Source organism: Emys orbicularis, chromosome 13 (assembly GCF_028017835.1).
Source record: "Emys orbicularis isolate rEmyOrb1 chromosome 13, rEmyOrb1.hap1, whole genome shotgun sequence".
NCBI classification, from domain to species: domain Eukaryota; kingdom Metazoa; phylum Chordata; order Testudines; family Emydidae; genus Emys; species Emys orbicularis.
In genome coordinates this window covers 43,823,317-43,839,401 of record NC_088695.1, presented here as the reverse complement: position 1 = coordinate 43,839,401, position 16,085 = coordinate 43,823,317, and the positions used below count along the sequence as shown (strand labels likewise).

The 16,085-nt window shown below is 44.1% G+C and overlaps 1 protein-coding gene across 1 annotated transcript; it reads right to left on the bottom strand.

Moving 5' to 3' along the window:
• Window positions 1-298: 298 nt before the first annotated feature.
• On the bottom strand, window positions 299-15,000 carry APOH (apolipoprotein H). Its single transcript, XM_065415535.1, has 8 exons — window positions 14,940-15,000; window positions 12,454-12,630; window positions 11,528-11,624; window positions 6,974-7,050; window positions 4,831-5,019; window positions 3,973-4,152; window positions 1,333-1,530; window positions 299-363 (listed from the first exon to the last, which is right to left on the bottom strand). Exons 1-8 carry the CDS (start codon window positions 14,998-15,000, stop codon window positions 299-301), a joined length of 1,044 nt encoding a protein of 347 aa, XP_065271607.1.
• Between the last annotated feature and the right edge of the window lie 1,085 nt (window positions 15,001-16,085).

Here is a 16,085-nt window from a genome sequence, read left to right as displayed (position 1 = left end):
AAATTACAAGTACATGAAAGAGGGTAAACACCAAAGGAGAGGAATTGCTTAGGGTGGTCTGAAAGGGACTTGCAAATAAGAAGGAGAGGAAAGTGAGCAAAGGAACAGATCAGATATATCTCAGGAGAGAATTTGTAACCAAACATTTTATCTTAGACTGTGAAATAGACTGGCAATGAGATTATACTGTTTGTAGGGACAGGGAGGGATACACTCCTTGGGACCTCCTTTCCACCCTTACAATTTTGTTGTAATAAAACATTTAGTTAACAGAACTATGTTGTTGTTTTGAATTCACTCAGGCATCACATGGTGTCAGCTCTGATGGATCCTTTTTCCAAAAAGATAGAAAAGTACCAATTTCTGTCAAAAACAAGAAGTTACAAATCTAGGTGAGATTCTTTAAAATACGGAACAACTGAAATAAATTACAATCCTGGGGCATACTATGTAGTGAATTTTAGCTGTACTCCATAGGAACCATAGAAAGATACCTTTCGAGAGCCCGTTTCAGCAACAGCTGCATCCATCGTCTGATGCTAATGCAAGCCATGCAAAATATGAGAGCAGGCATTTCCACACTGAGCATATGGTGGGGTTCTCTCCCCCCACCCCCACACACACACATTTTCAAATGAAATGGAGCTGTAAAGAGGAACTTTTTGCGGGGGCAAATTTAATAAAAGAATAACAAACACAAAGCACATCCTCTTGCCTACAAGCTGCCATATTTCCCTGACTGCTAATAAAGAAGTTAGCAATCAGAATCTTTCAAATTATTTCTGTTTGAAATATTTTGCATTTGCAACGCAGCTTCTGCAGCCTCGATTCTGCAGTGAAGCCATCAATCACTTTGTGATCCTGATGTCAAAATTCAAAGCTGGATTACCAGCCCGTGATCCCTCCTCCCCACAATTCCATGCAAATCCTGAATAAATAGGTCCAGCATAAGTGATAGCAAGGATGGCGTTCTTCCCCAGGAATGAATGCAATGTCCCAGGGTCTCAAAGCCATAAATCCTACATAAGTCCCTACAATCCTCCTCCATCGAGAGTTTTGACCAGTCAATTCATGAAGTCACAGATTCACTGGCCATGGCCCTGTCAGTTTTTTGCCACAGAGCACTTCTCTGACATAGAAGACTCTTGCTATGCATGCTCTCCATAGCTGGGACCACTTCTCCCACTGAAACCTTCCACTACCCTTCTTCAAGCCAAATGCTTTAGCCCTCAAGTATGGATTCAGGCTAAATGAAACCACTCCCCCCCATATAATCAAGGTCTTATCACTCTCCCAAGCTGGACACTCTTGTGCAGTTACCCTGGTTCATACCTTCAAAACAGGAAGGGACTGTGAGTTGGCCATTTATACACTGAGTGGGTATGGTATAGCCACACGTTTTATCTTGGTTTTTGCAGAAAAAGAAAATAGTTTCAGTATGCTGTATTCCTTCCTTGAGGTCATTCTGAACTTTTATCTTCCGGCCGTTGTATAATACTGTGGCTTTCTTAACTGGTATTTTACATGGTGCTGAAAAACAATTAATTTGTAAATGGTACTTCTGAATAATAAGAGCTCTATTTAAAAATTGAATGGGCTAGGTCTTTTGAAGAAGATACAAAAATAACATTTGGAGGTAGAAGAACACCCTGTGGCCCATGCAGGTCTGTCCGCTTGCCTAGCTAGTTGGAGTACAGACCCTGTGTGGGATATTCGATAGTGGGCTAAGCAGAGGTGAAAGTAAGCTGGTATGGTACGGTGTACAGGTACACATACCGGCAGGGGGCAGCTTCCCCAGGCCAGCGATTTAAAGGGCCCGGGACTCCCAGCAACGGCTGGAGCCCCGGGCCCTTTAAATCACTGCCCGAGCCCCAGGGCTCCTGGCTGCTACCGCAGCTACCACCAGGGCCGGCTCCAGGCACCAGCCGACCAAGCACGTGCTTGGGGCGGCACCTTGGGCCGGGGCGGCGCTCAGGTTTTTATTTATTTATTTATTGGGCAGGGGCTGGCGCGGGGCGGCGCTGGGGGGGCGGGGGCTGGCGCTCGGAGGAGGAGCGGGGGCTGGCGCGGCGCGGCGCTGGGGGGGCGGGGGCTGGCGCTCGGAGGAGGGGCGGGGGCTGGCGCGGCGCGGCGCTGGGGGGGCGGGGGCTGGCGCTCGGAGGAGGGGCGGGGGTTGGCGCGGCGCGGCGCTGGGGGGGCGGGGGCTGGCGCTTGGAGGAGGGGCGGGGGTTGGCGCGGCGCGGCGCTGGGGGGGCGGGGGCTGGCGCTCAGAGGAGGGGCGGGGGCTGGCGCGGCGCTGGGGGGGCGGGGGCTGGCGCTCGGAGGAGGGGCGGGGGTTGGCGCGGCGCGGCGCTGGGGGGGCGGGGGCTGGCGCTCAGAGGAGGGGCGGAGGCTGGCGCGGCGCGGCGCTGGGGGGGCGGGGGCTGGCGCTCGGAGGAGGGGCAGGGGCTGGCACGGGGCGGCGCTGGGGGGGCGGGGGCTGGCGCTCGGAGGAGGGGCAGGGGCTGGCGCGGCGCTGCGGGGGCGGGGGCTGGCGCTCGGAGGAGGGGCGGGGGCTGGCGCGGCACGGCGCTGGGGGGGCGGGGGCTGGCGCTCGGAGGAGGGGCGGGGGCTGGCGCGGCGCGGCGCTGGGGGGGCGGGGGCTGGCGCTCGGAGGAGGGGCGGGGGTTGGCGCGGCGCTGGGGGGCGGGGGCTGGCGCTCGGAGGAGGGGCGGGGGTTGGCGCGGTGCTCGGAGGGGGCATGGCTTCGGGCGGCGTGGTGTTCTGGGGGCGGGGATTCAGGCGGCGTGGTGCTGGGGGGGCAGGGATTTCGGCGGCACTGGGGGGGGGTACGGCGGCGCGGCTTGGCGCTCGCGGGGGGGGGTGGCGGCACTCTTCTTTTTTGCGTGGGGCGGCAAAAAGGTTAGAGCCGGCCCTGGCTACCACTACCATCGGGCTCCAATGGTGATTTAAAGGGCCCGGGGTTCCCAGCCGCCACTAGCACAGCTGGAGCCCCGGGCCCTTTAAATCTCGATTTAAAGGGCCCGGGGATTTAAAGGCTCCGCCTCTTCTGGTTGAGGCCCTGCACGCTTCCGGTTGAGGCTCTGCCCCCCCCCGCTCAGGACTCCGGCATACAGGTAAGTCCTTTAAGTTACTTTCACCCCTGGGGCTAAGTGACTTTGAAGCACGCTTGGGTGTTTTTGAAAATCCCACGCTCTGACTTATTGCAATATGCTGGTTTGGATGAATACGTGTTCTTGATGAATGTGGTCAAGTGGCTGGTTTCCATAGGTCAGTTGTAGGTGTATCTTTTCTTGGGAACATCCAAATAAGCGGCATCTTTGACCCTTTTCATAATTTAAAAGTGTGAATATGTTTCAAATAGTCTAAATATTGATGGAAAACAAATTAAGTGATATAATCACAGAAAATGTTACTTCTGATCACAGTAAATGGGGGAGACTAGTGAGGCCAGGTCTACACTAGAAAAGATTTGCTGGTGTAATTATACTGGCAAACCCTTCTAGTGCAGGTACAGCTTACACCATCATAAAACATGCTTTTGGTGGTATAGCCTTTACATTGAGGTTTGTGCCGGTATAGAAATGTTTCTTTAAAAAAGGCAGTGGGGGAGGGGGAAGTGCCCCAAGCAACACTGCAACACCAACAAAAGTTTCTAGCGTAGACCTGACCAGTGTACAATGTTTTCATTCAGTTACGAGAAAGATGAGTAAAAGGGAGAATTCAGACCTAGTGGAAATAGGTGCTTGATCACTGAAGTCAATTCAGTTGTATCCTCTTACACTAGGTCGGATTTTGAAGCAGATAATCATTTCATGTTTTATTACAGACCTCAGTTTGAAATGTTTGTACTTTCTGCTTTGTTTAGAGATGGGGAACTGTTATAAAGACATCTCTCATGATGGACATCTACACTTTTAGGACAATACAGGTCAATAGATGGTTTTTAATACAGAGTATCTATATTCATACCTTTACAGGTTGGCTTGATGGACCAGCTACCTGTTTTTTCACACCTTGATTCCCTTGGTCCATCTAGCACATAACGAGGCTGGCAGCCGTAATCGACGCTCTCCATATAATGATAGGGTCTGCGAACTTGAAAATTTACAAATCCATTTTCTATCCCCGTTGGATGTGGACATTTTACATCTGTTGTAGAAAAAACAAAGCTGCATCAGTTGTAGAAGTTTAAGACATATTATATACTGTGGAAAATATGGTAACCTTGAAACTTTCTTTGGTTCCTCTTTCCCAGAGATATACCATGAGAGAAGGTGAAAATGTTAGAAAGAAACAAATGTTATTTTGTTTAGAAATATTTTCATTATAATCTATGAATCAGATCCTAAAATAGTGGAATTTGGCACAGGTCCATTGAATTCAATGGAGTTATGCTAATGGAGTTACCAACTGGAGTTACTAATTGGCAGTCTAGTCCTGTATTTCTTAAACTGATGAAATAGTTCACTGCTACTGCTTAGTTAGTGGAATATGTTCATGGACCAGATTTTGATTTCATATCAGTGGAAGTTGCTCTTGATTTGCATAAACTTATACAATTTCATAGGTTATAGTTACCTTGGGGCAGCGTTTTGTTCTACAAAATGTGCCATCTTGAGGTCATTGTCAGCACTCTACTTTCATTCATGATTCTGCCTTTCAGAATAGGGTGAATTCTAGTCTATCCAATGTATGCATTAAAAAGTTGGTATCTTTTTAGATAGCCCATTTTAAAAAAAATATTGTTCATGCTATTTCATACATGTTATTCTAAGAAGCTTTTAAAATAATAAAATAATGTAAATTAGTGATAATATATTTACTTACACCTGCATTCCGGTATATCACTCCAGTTCCCATTGGCCATGCAAGTAGCGGTTTCATTTCCAAACAACGCAAAAGATGATAAGCATTCAAAACGGATAATGTCTTGGAAGACGGACTCATTTCCAGGCGATAGCTTATGGTAAGAAATAACTCCAAATTCAGGAAGCGAGGGAGGAGGACAAGTCACAGCTGGAAAAACCAGAGCATCATTATTCCACATATGTTATAAATCTAGCTCAGCGATACTCCGACTGAATCTTGAGAGCTGCAAGTGGCTCTTTAATGTGCCTCCTGAGGCTCTTTGCAGCACATATTAAAACACTGTGTGATTTAATTATTAACCAGTCTAGGTTATTAACCAATTGTAGCTGATAAAATAATAATACTTGGTCAGTTATTTTGCTGTGAGAATAATACACCTCTACCTCGATATAACGCTGTCCTCGGGAGCCAAAAAATCTTACCGCGTTATAGGTGAAACTGCGTTATAGCGAACTTGCTTTGATCCACCGGAGTGCGCAGCCCCCCCCCCCCGGAGCACTGCTTTACCACGTTATATCCGAATTCGTGTTATATCGGGTTGCGTTATATCGAGGTAGAGGTGTATATATATTATACACACACACACATACACGCACATATACACACACACACTAAATATTTCCCATCATACTGTTTAAATATGAATATATAGCACTATAGTAAATGAAACAATGAATTCACACTACAGTGGCTCTTTTGGGTAATGTTGATCGCTAATTTGGCTCCTGAACCACTGAGGACTGAGTACCACTGACCTAGCTGTTACTCCTGCCTTGAGGAACATCGCACAGAACGAGCAGCATGCCCATGATAGAATTATGCATACCATCACAGAGAAATATATTTCCCAAAGCAATAAGATTAAAAGGCTCAGTGGCATAAGCCTTTGTAATTAATGGATTGCTGTCAAATGTTACAGCCTATATAATAATACATAGACCATAACTGCATATTTGTACTTCTCTCATCAAAGTGTTGTATGTCTATGAAGGGTAGTGTGACAGACCCAGACCAATGGGGTACAGGAGTCTGGTAGAGGGCAAATATACTGGTCACTGGATGAGTAGTTTTCTGTTCCCTGAGTGACCAGAGCAGGGGCTGCACTAGAGTAATCAGGAACCTGCTAGAACCAGTTAAGGCAGGCAGGCTAATTAGGACACCTGGAGCCAATTAAGAAGAAGCTGCTAGAATCAATTAAGGCAGGCTAATCAGGGCACCTGGGTTTTAAAAGGAGCTCACTTCAGTTTGTGGTGAGAGCGTGAGGAGCTGGGAGCAAGAGGTACAAGGAGCTGAGAGGGAGAGGGAGAGTGTGTGCTGCTGGAGGACTGAGGAGCACAAGCGTTATCAGACACCAGGAGGAAGGTCCTGTGGTGAGAATAAGGAAGGTGTTTGGAGGAGGCCATGGGGAAGTAGCCCAGGGAGTTGTAGCTGTCATGCAGCTGTTACAGGAGGCACTATAGACAGCTGCAGTCCACAGGGCCCTGAGCTGGAACCTGGAGTAGAGGGTGGGCCTGGGTTCCCCCCAAACCTCCCAATTGACCTGGACTGTGGGTTCTTCCAGAGGGGAAGGTCTCTGGGCTGTTCCCCAACCCACATGGTGAATCTCTGAGGCAAGAAAATCCGCCAATAAGCGCAGGACCCACCAAGATAGAGGAGGAACTTTGTAACAGTAGATTATGGCAAAACAACACCTACACCAGAGTGGCAGGGTTTCCCTAATATCCTAATTTGAAGCAAAGAGGGTAAGTGACCTGCCCAATCCCCAGGGAATCAGCATCATCTCTGCTCCAGTATTAGAATTCAGGAGTTCCAGACTCCCATTCTATTAAACAGATTATTAAACGACTCTTCTCTTACAATTCACACACCCCAAAAATAAAACCGATCACACCATTCTCTCCATGTCAAAGATAGAAGGTCTGATTCCTATTTACACCGAGGCCCTTTACATTGCTCTGGCACTGCTAAGAAGCCTTGGAGCGGATGGAAAGATATTTCTGCCCACTTTAAGGGTCTTTAAAAGGCCAGAACGACATAAAGAAGTCTTGAATGTACATAAGAATAAGGCCCAGAGAATTTCTTTTATATATGGGACACATACGTTGGCATTCAGGTCGTTTTCCGCTCCACTGTCCATCTGCCATGCACTGGCTAGTGTCTGTTCCATAGAGAATGTATCTGAAGAGAAAGAGATCCATTTATAAGCAAACTTTGAGACCATTTACACGTAGCAGAATTGAAATAATCTTGACAAGAGGGACTAGTACTTCTCTAAAAGAGACCCAGCAAGCAGATATGCACTGCACCGTAGGGTCCAAATCCTGGAATCCTTCTCTAGTTCAAACACTCATTGATTTTAATGGGAATTTTGATTAAAACCTGAAAAAATTGGCTCTATACTAACACTGCAAGTTTCCAAAAGGCGTGGTTTCACAAGAGGAGAAAATGAATATGAGGCCAATACCTTCCACAGTCAATTATATATAGTATTTGCCATATTGGTTTATATAATTGATTAATACGGTGTATACATGCAAGTAAAGAACATTGATTTGTCATTAATACAGTGGATGGTACAATAAATGGTTTCTTGGGAGCAACACTCAGTTATCTGTGACAAGTACACTGATTCTGTTTGTATAAAATCAGATACTTCAGGGTAGATACCATAGTGCATAACTTTACCAGTAGACACCAGTCAGCCCAGTTTAATTCACATGTACATTCCCTCTAATGTCCTTATCTCCAGACTTCCATTAATGTATTAGTGAAAGTACTTACACTGAGTTTTAATGAAATGCTCATCCTGTTTCTGTCATTTCTATATTACACAGCTGGAAACCAGCAAATTATTGTTAGCAAAATGAGGTCCATCAATCAAATCCCATTATTATACTGAATGTCAGAGGTGCCTTTATTTATTGCTTGTTATACTGTCTTTCTCAGAGGAGCAATTTGAATGAAACCATTTACACCAGTGCTTAATTTGTAATGAAAGAGGTGACGGGGTTCAAGCAATTAGCTGCTGGGGCTCAAGACATTTTTTTTACATTCATAACTGATACAGCAAGCACAGAGGTGCTGGGGCTATGAACTCCAAAGCCTAGAGGTGCCAGGCCTCAGCCCTGGCATAAATTAAGCACTGATTTACACTTAACAATGAATTCCAGTCTGTGCTTCAGCCATGAATGTCACAGGTGAAAAATATTTGCTAATGAATTATTCCAGCGGAATGAATCACATGTTTGTCTGACTATTGTCCAAATATCTTTATATCTGTAGTCTTAGATGGATACCTTACAAAGAAGTGATACCTTTATGCTGTACTATTGCTATGGTGATACTTTGATGGACACATCTTGTGTATATATATACACACACAAGGCTATGCAGAGCTCCATCCACCCTGCCTACATTTTAGTTCTCATTTCCTCTATGCCCCCCTCTTATAGCATAGATTCTACAGAATCCTCTCAGCTTTCTGCTCTTCCGTTTCATTCCACACTCAGCTTCATGCCTTTCTCATGGTGCTCCTACATGCAGAAGAGCGACTCTCCTATCCACCTCCAAGTCTGTCCCCAAAACTCTTCTTTCCCTGATCTTATTCGCCTGTTCAACACTATTCTCCTCTCTGACTCTCTCTCTCTCGCTCTCTATTCCTTCTGATACTTTTAGGCTTTAAGCTGTTCAGGGAAGGATCTCTTATTTCCATGTGGGTTTTTTTCAATGTCAAGTACACTGTAATGGGGGCCATCACCCCAAAATCACCTTGGTGAGGTGCTGCCATTGTGTCTCTGCCTCAGTTTCCCTGAGTGAGGATTTTAATAAGTCCAGTGAGGCTTGTATATTGAACAGCACCCCTTTAGGGGTCTATTTATTCAACCCCAAAGGCAGAACATCACATAAATAGGCCTCCCCTTCAGTATCTGTAGCAGGACAGGGAGGAGGCTGAGTCAGCCTTCGTCTGTCAATGCTAATTATATCCAAGGTTCCTTACCTGGGAGGCCTTCGTGACCCAGAACCCTTTTTTGGAGTCAGGGCTCTCTTGTCATTAGCTGGGGGAGGGTCTCTCCTATTGCATCAAAGTTCCCACAGAGGCTGACCTTCCCCAGGACAACATAAAATTCCTCTTTTCCCAGGGCTTTTGTTGTTGCCCAGTGAAGACTTTCAAGGTAGCCTGGTTTCTCTGAGATTTATCATTCATAGTCCCTTCTTGTCACAAACTCTCCCACCCAGGAGCAATTTTCCTTGGTTTTCTTTGCTGGTGACCCCCCATCACCAGCTTCCCCCAAGAAGCCTTCTCCATAGGTGTGTTCTCCTACTTTCTGGGAACAGTTCCTCTCCCCAGGAGCCTCTGTTCCCCTAGCTAGCCCCCACCAGGCATAGCTTCTTTTATCACACCAGAGTGCTTCCCTCTGGTGTAATTAACTGCCTCCCAGAGCCTCTCAGAGGTCAGCGCAACCCCCGACCCCTTCAGGGGGCTAGCTGCCCTCTGACAGACAACCTAAGGTGCTATGCAAATAATAAAAACATTGGATACAAAGTGCGCTGATGACATACTAATAATGCAGCTCACACTGAACAGCCTATTTTGTGTTCTGTTTATTTTAGAGCCATACATTCAGCAGGCCTCCTTAGCCGAATCCACAAAAATTGTGAGTGAACCCACTGCGCAGTCACAACATATAATTACATCTATAAACAGGTTGCTTGATGGTGACTGCTCATTTGCATATTGAAAGAGTGGTTAGGTATATTTTGATAGGATATTTCTTTTAAACGTTCTCTACCTACAATTGTTTTCACCCACGTGATTTGTTTCTACAGATTTCTTCCCAGTTTTAATGTCACCCAACAGCACTTCAAAACAAGGGAACAGCTCTAGCTGAAACATCCTTTATGTATCGCTGGTTCCACCAACGTGCTGTTATCAAACATCTGTCGCTGTATTTTCCTTAGCCAATTCCTTTGAATTTATTCTAATCTCCAAAACTGGCAGCACTTTTTCAAACCAGCCATCCCTGGGTAAAAGTGTATTGCACTGCTGCATAAGGAGACCAAATAAGGGTTAACCTCAAGTTTTCATTCACTGTGCAGGGAAAGACATAGAAGCAATATTTTCAGCCCCTTGAGCCTACATTGTTATGGAGCTGTCTCTGATGCAGAAGTTCATCTCATGCTGTACAAAGGGGATTTACAAAGGGGGGAGTAGGTGGCACAGAAATTTTTTTTTTGCATAAAATCAGCCCTGCCATTTGGACTGGTTCCATTTCTAAGAGTCATTCTCTTGGGAGTAGCAAAATCCCCCGCTAAGCTATAGCCGAGGTTAAACAGGGTAAGAGAGAGAGAGACCTGTCCTCCACACCAATTCTTGAATATCTGGGGCTCCTGACAAGTGAAGAATTTTTTAAATCAGTTGTTTAGCAGCTCTGACACAGCCATTTCCATATGACCTTGTTTCCCATAGTCTCAGTCTGAGTGATGCTGTCTGGAGATCACCTTGTTGATTTGAACTGAATATTGTACTAACATGGGGACTGAAATCTGTCCTATTTCTGTGTCAGCTCAATTCCTGGGGTCTCAATGTCCGCTCTAGCTGTCATCCCCCTAATTGTATCTTCCCCAGTTTCACTAAGGGCCAAATCCTGATCCCATTGAAAATCCAGGGGAATTTCAGCATTGACTAACAGGACCGAGATTTGTTCTTAATGATCCAATTCAACATCCATTGAAGTCCATGGGCAGACTCAGTAGGAGCAAATGTGCCCTGAGTGATCATGTACAATACATCATTCTGTGTTATTCTGGTGGAAGCATCAGTCATTCGGAGATTTTTTGCCATTATTCTCAATCCTTTCATTGATTTTCTCAGTTTTCCAAGTCTAGTGCAGCTTTCTTATTAATTTTGGGGTCCCAATTTTCTTGTTTTAATTTTTCAATCTAGCCTGCAATTTCACTGGATTTCTCTTATATTTGTGCATTTTAAATTGATTGATTTATCCTTCCCATGAGCAGAGGTCCCTCTAAGTGCACTGATTGTCAGGATGAGTTGGGGACACTCCAAGGAACGGATGACGACTGCTTTGGGGCCTGAGTTTTTCAATAATGTAGACCACATTTCTCAGTAGCTTCCTTATAACTTTGAAACACTGCTTTGATCTTCCTTTGCCTTAAATTTGCTGCTTGGATTTAGCCTGATCATCTTATACAGCATGCAAGGTTGAATTATTCTCCGTCACATAACTCCTCTATGTTATCCAAACTTGGAGACAACAAGAAAGCTGGATAAGATGGATGTCTATGGGAACCAATATTGGAGATTTTGAGAATAATAAAGCCAAGTCACTGTGCTTCTAGAAATATTTTATATGAAAAGTGCAACAATTTCCTGGGTTTGTTCTTAAAAAGTATGTTCATTTTATTTATGTATTTTAAATAGTATCACATTTCATAACAAAATCTCTGCTAGTGGTTACCTAACTACATGAATCATTGGTCTAATACAGTATAGCAATTTCTATGTTCACCATAATAAAATATGAAATGGATCATTTTTATTTCTGTAGCTTTTCTCAATTAATAAAACCAGAGGATCTAGTTTATTACCTTACTATGTTGAAGTTATTTTTAATAGCATGGTGATGTGAGAACTTACCCTGGTTCACATGAAAAGTGTATCAAACTTTGATAGTTCATGTCTATAACATGAACTATTCCGTTTATCATGGCTTCAGGATAGGGACATTTCTTTGCTGTTGTTTAAAGATGAGAGGATATTATTATTTCATGATGTATAAAATAAAGCAGTCACAGAATTTAGATCATTTAATGACTAGTGTCATTCAAGTTTCTTCACTTCTTTGTACACATTTTCATCACTCTAGACATTTTATATTTGAAATCAAAATACACTTAAGATAGTTTCAAAGTTCTTAGTGATTACATTAGCTTTGACAATTGATTAAGGGCTATGCAAAGCATGAGATATAAATAACTTGTCTGTGATTGAAGTCAATAAAGATTAAAGTTGTCAGGGTCTGACCCTGCTTCCATTTAAATATAATGGAATTTTGTAAACAAAAATATATTTCTGTAGATGTCATTAAACTCAAAATTATCAATATTTTACTCACACACTTTAAAACAATAGAATAAACGAACCTTCGAATTTTAAGGATGAAACAGCTGAGTTAAAATTTTGGTTATAAACATCATAAATAGTTACAATTTTCAGTGTATACAGAACAACTATATAATTTCAATCTAAACATCTGTTATTTTGGATTAAGGGAATCAACAACAAGAAAAAACAAAAGTAAAGCTCCCAATAGAGAGTGAAGTGTGCAACTCCCATCTAGCAGCAGCAACCCTGATAACAAAATGGCTGCTTACTTTACAGTTTAAGAACTCAACTTTGCGCTCAGTTCTTAGAATGTAAAGGCAAGAACACAGAAAATGAAGGCATCACAGCTTCGTAGCTAGATAGATCACACGAACCATAAAAAAGCTTGTGTCAAACCAATGCACAGTCTATCAGCAGCAGAATATAACATCTAGGAATGGTATTTATGAGTTACTTACGTATACATCTCATTTTATTGATAGGCCATTTACCAGACAGAGGGCAAGTATACTTCCTTGAGCCACTCTGATGGCTATAACCAGGATCACAGGTGTATGTAATTTCTTCACCTACATCATATACTCTCTTGGCTACATCAACTGTAGCAAATGGCACTTCAGGGGGCTTGTGGCAAACTGGAAGAAAGGAAGCACTTTCAATAAAAGGTTTTAGTTGTACTGGGCAGAGGATTTTTGTTTGTATGATTCAGAAGACTCAAGCACAGAGGTCTTATACTCAACTCAAAGGCATTTCTCCAATTGTCTATCTGTAACTATCCATAGATCAAAGAACCACTTGATGGCATCCAGTGACACCTTTCAAAATAACACCACCCCTATCTCAGCTCTGCTGATCCTCCTAATATAGTTTAAAAATGACAACACCCTGAATGATTGATCTCCCAGGCAGAAAAGAAACAAGAATGGGGGGGGGGAATAGGGGTGCACACAGAACCCCTGGCATGGGCGGGAAGAATGGAGGACCCTGGGAAGGGCGGGGGGAGGGGGTGTCACACAGAACCCCTGCCATAGAAGGAAAATGGACGACGATTGTATGGAGGAGTTGTTGAGCATACAAATTTACCCTAATTGTGAGCTCAACTGTGAAAAGCGAGTGAAAGTTCATAAAATGTTACAATAACCTACAACAAATGTTGATGGGAAAAGATGCAAAAAAGAGACAGACTGAATTAGTCCAAACAAAAAGACCTCCTGATATAACTGCCAGGCATGATCTTAATACAGTCCTTGAGACAGGAAAAGTGTGGAACCAGAAATCAATGAACCAAAATTGGTGTGTCGGATATTAGGCCTAATCGGTGGACAAAATAATAAGAGGCTGGACTGTTCCTCCCAGTCACTTTTAAGAGTCTTAAAAAGAAAAACACTTTGGAGAGAAAAATTGGCTACTGGAGCGAGTTTCACCATCATGGCTGCCACCCTCACCATCTTCTGGAACCCCAGGCCTTTTTTTCATCCTGAGCCTGAAAGAGTTCCTGACCAGACAAGGCCAGAGAAAGGAAGACAGATGACATTGCCACCTATATCAGCTGAATCCCAACCACCACCTGGGATGTGAGACTGTGTCTGTGTCTGTGTGTGTGACACACACACCTTTGAGTGGTCTTGTCCTTGTCTCACCCCCCTTGTGTGTTCTTTCCTTGTCTCTCACACCCACTCTTGTGTGTGCTTTTCCTTCCCCACCTTATTTCTTCTGTTTTCTAACTCTCGCCTTTTTCCTTCTAATGAGAGTCTGGTTTTGCTGGCCAAGACTTCACATTTTGCAAAACTGCTGTAAGCCTGTGACCAGAAAAAGACACCCAAAAGCAATGCCCAAAAGAGCCCGAATGCTTGTTCAAGTTTGCCAAGGGTAGCTGATAAGATCATGTGCTGTGCCAGTGTTTTTCCAGCAGCGAGGTTGCAAGTGGGAGTCCACACCAGAGACAGACGCTGCATTTTCTACCTTCTCTATTCTTTTCTCCTCCCTTGTGTGTGGGTTGGTCTTGTTTTGTCTTCTGAGAAATGGGCTCAGACTTTAACAGCAGCAATCATACAGTTCCAGCCCATCTCAATTAACTTCTTCTCTTTTCCACCCATAGGACAGTTACCATCTAAGAGACTTTCAGATAAAGGGGGGTTACCGTCTAAAGGGAGTGGGAACAAGGGATGTTATAAAGAAAGTCATATTTAATACTCTACATTTCAAATGCTTTAATGGTTTTAACCTTTTATTAAAGACACAAAAAAGGAAAAGATTTTTAATAGTGTGTTTGCCATGGTACTAAGCAAGCTGAGGTATCTGTATACAAAACCCTAAACCTTGTCTAAAACTCTGTAACGTTTAACTCTTTAGGCCCTTTATTCTGTCTAAATTAACACAACAGAGGGGACATCAGTGCCCCTGACATGTGGCAGAGGGTGAAATGGGGGGCCCACCCAGAACCCCTGCCATGGTGGGAAGGCAGGGGTATGCAGAGGAAAGGGGGAATAGGGGCACACACCAAATCCCTGGAAAGGGAAAGAATAGGGGACAATGGTATTGGGGAGGGGGAGATAGGAGATACACAGAGCTCCTGGCGTGTTGTGGGGAGAATAGAATATCCTGTATGGGGTGGAGGGATGCTATGGGGACACAGTGGGAAGGTTGCAGGGAGTCTCTGAAATAGAGGGTGATGGTAGGATGGCACACAGGAAGCCGGGCAGTGGGGGGGAACAGAGAAATACAAGGAGCCCCTGGTCTGTGCAATGCCATGCACTCAGCCTACAGAAGCAGTACAGGGTGATAGTTTTCAAGAAAAATTCTAATATTTTGGCCAGAGTTTTCCAACTGCTTGATAACCCCCAGAGATTCTGCAAAACCCCCATCACCACCAAGGTGCTCCCATCCTCATTTTCTACTTACAATAAGGAATATTATTTGCTATGCAAAAGTCAAAAACACTTACCACGTCCTGCAAGAGCACAGTGTGCTAGAGTAACAGTCCACAAGAACAGCACAGTGGGCATTGCTGCTAGTTCCCAAGCCTCCAAAATGACTCTAAAGTAACCGTTTCTTCTCTTAAAATTAGCAGACAGCCACAAGAGGTGAGTTAAATATTAACTCTTCATGTTTGCTCTGATCTAGTAAATAGAAGATAAAAGACTGCTGGTAATATAGGCAGAAATGTTCCTGATGTACATGTATTACAGGAATTCAGATAGTGACCAATTCTGAAGGTCAGTCATCTCTGCCTGATGGTTCCCCTGGATTATGTCCTCTTGAATTTTTTCTCTCTCTTTTTTTTTTTTTTCAAGAAACTAGGCACCAACTAGTAAGTCATCTCCAAACCTTTCAGGGCCAGTTCCTTATTGGGTGTAAATTGATGTAACACCATTCTACAGTGACTAAACTGATTTACACCAGCTGAAAAAAATCTGTGTGATGCTGGCTGACCAGGTCATGCTCGAGTGTATTCAGGTCAATTCACTTGTGTATTAGATCAAAGTGATTGTAAATGTACTTTTGGGTGTTTAAACTTCATAAAACTAACAGGATGTTACTGATATTATTTTTGCTTCTCTATTCCTGTCATAATGTAATAGGAAACATTTACAGGGTAAATACTCGTGCAACTAAATTACACATCAAAGAAAGCTTGTGAAATGCCAATGAAGGACTCTATTGTAAGACTGGTATAGTGATCCAGGAGTTCACATTTGTTACTGCCTTGGTGAAATCTAACTACAGAACATACCACCAGTTTGGGGTGTGTGGGAGGGGTGTCTTCCTGATTTTCTGACAGTCTGACCTGAGACTGGCACTCACCCTCCAGACAGTGTGACGATCTAGCCCTCAGACTTTTACTCTGCATGGGAGAGGGGAACCCTCTGTAACAGAAGGGCTTGCCCTGTGGGCTGGAGAGCCTCTGGTTAAGCCAATCCTGGGGATGTGCAAGTATTGGAGTGTTCTGATATCTAGTGTTCAGTACCTTTTAGGTATGTATCTTCTTGCAGCATCAGCCCTTTCCTTGCCAGCTTCTGTGAGCAGGGCCTGCCTCTGGCTCACAGCTTAACTTTGCTTTATGTTAGCAAAGTCTTGACCATTACTTTAG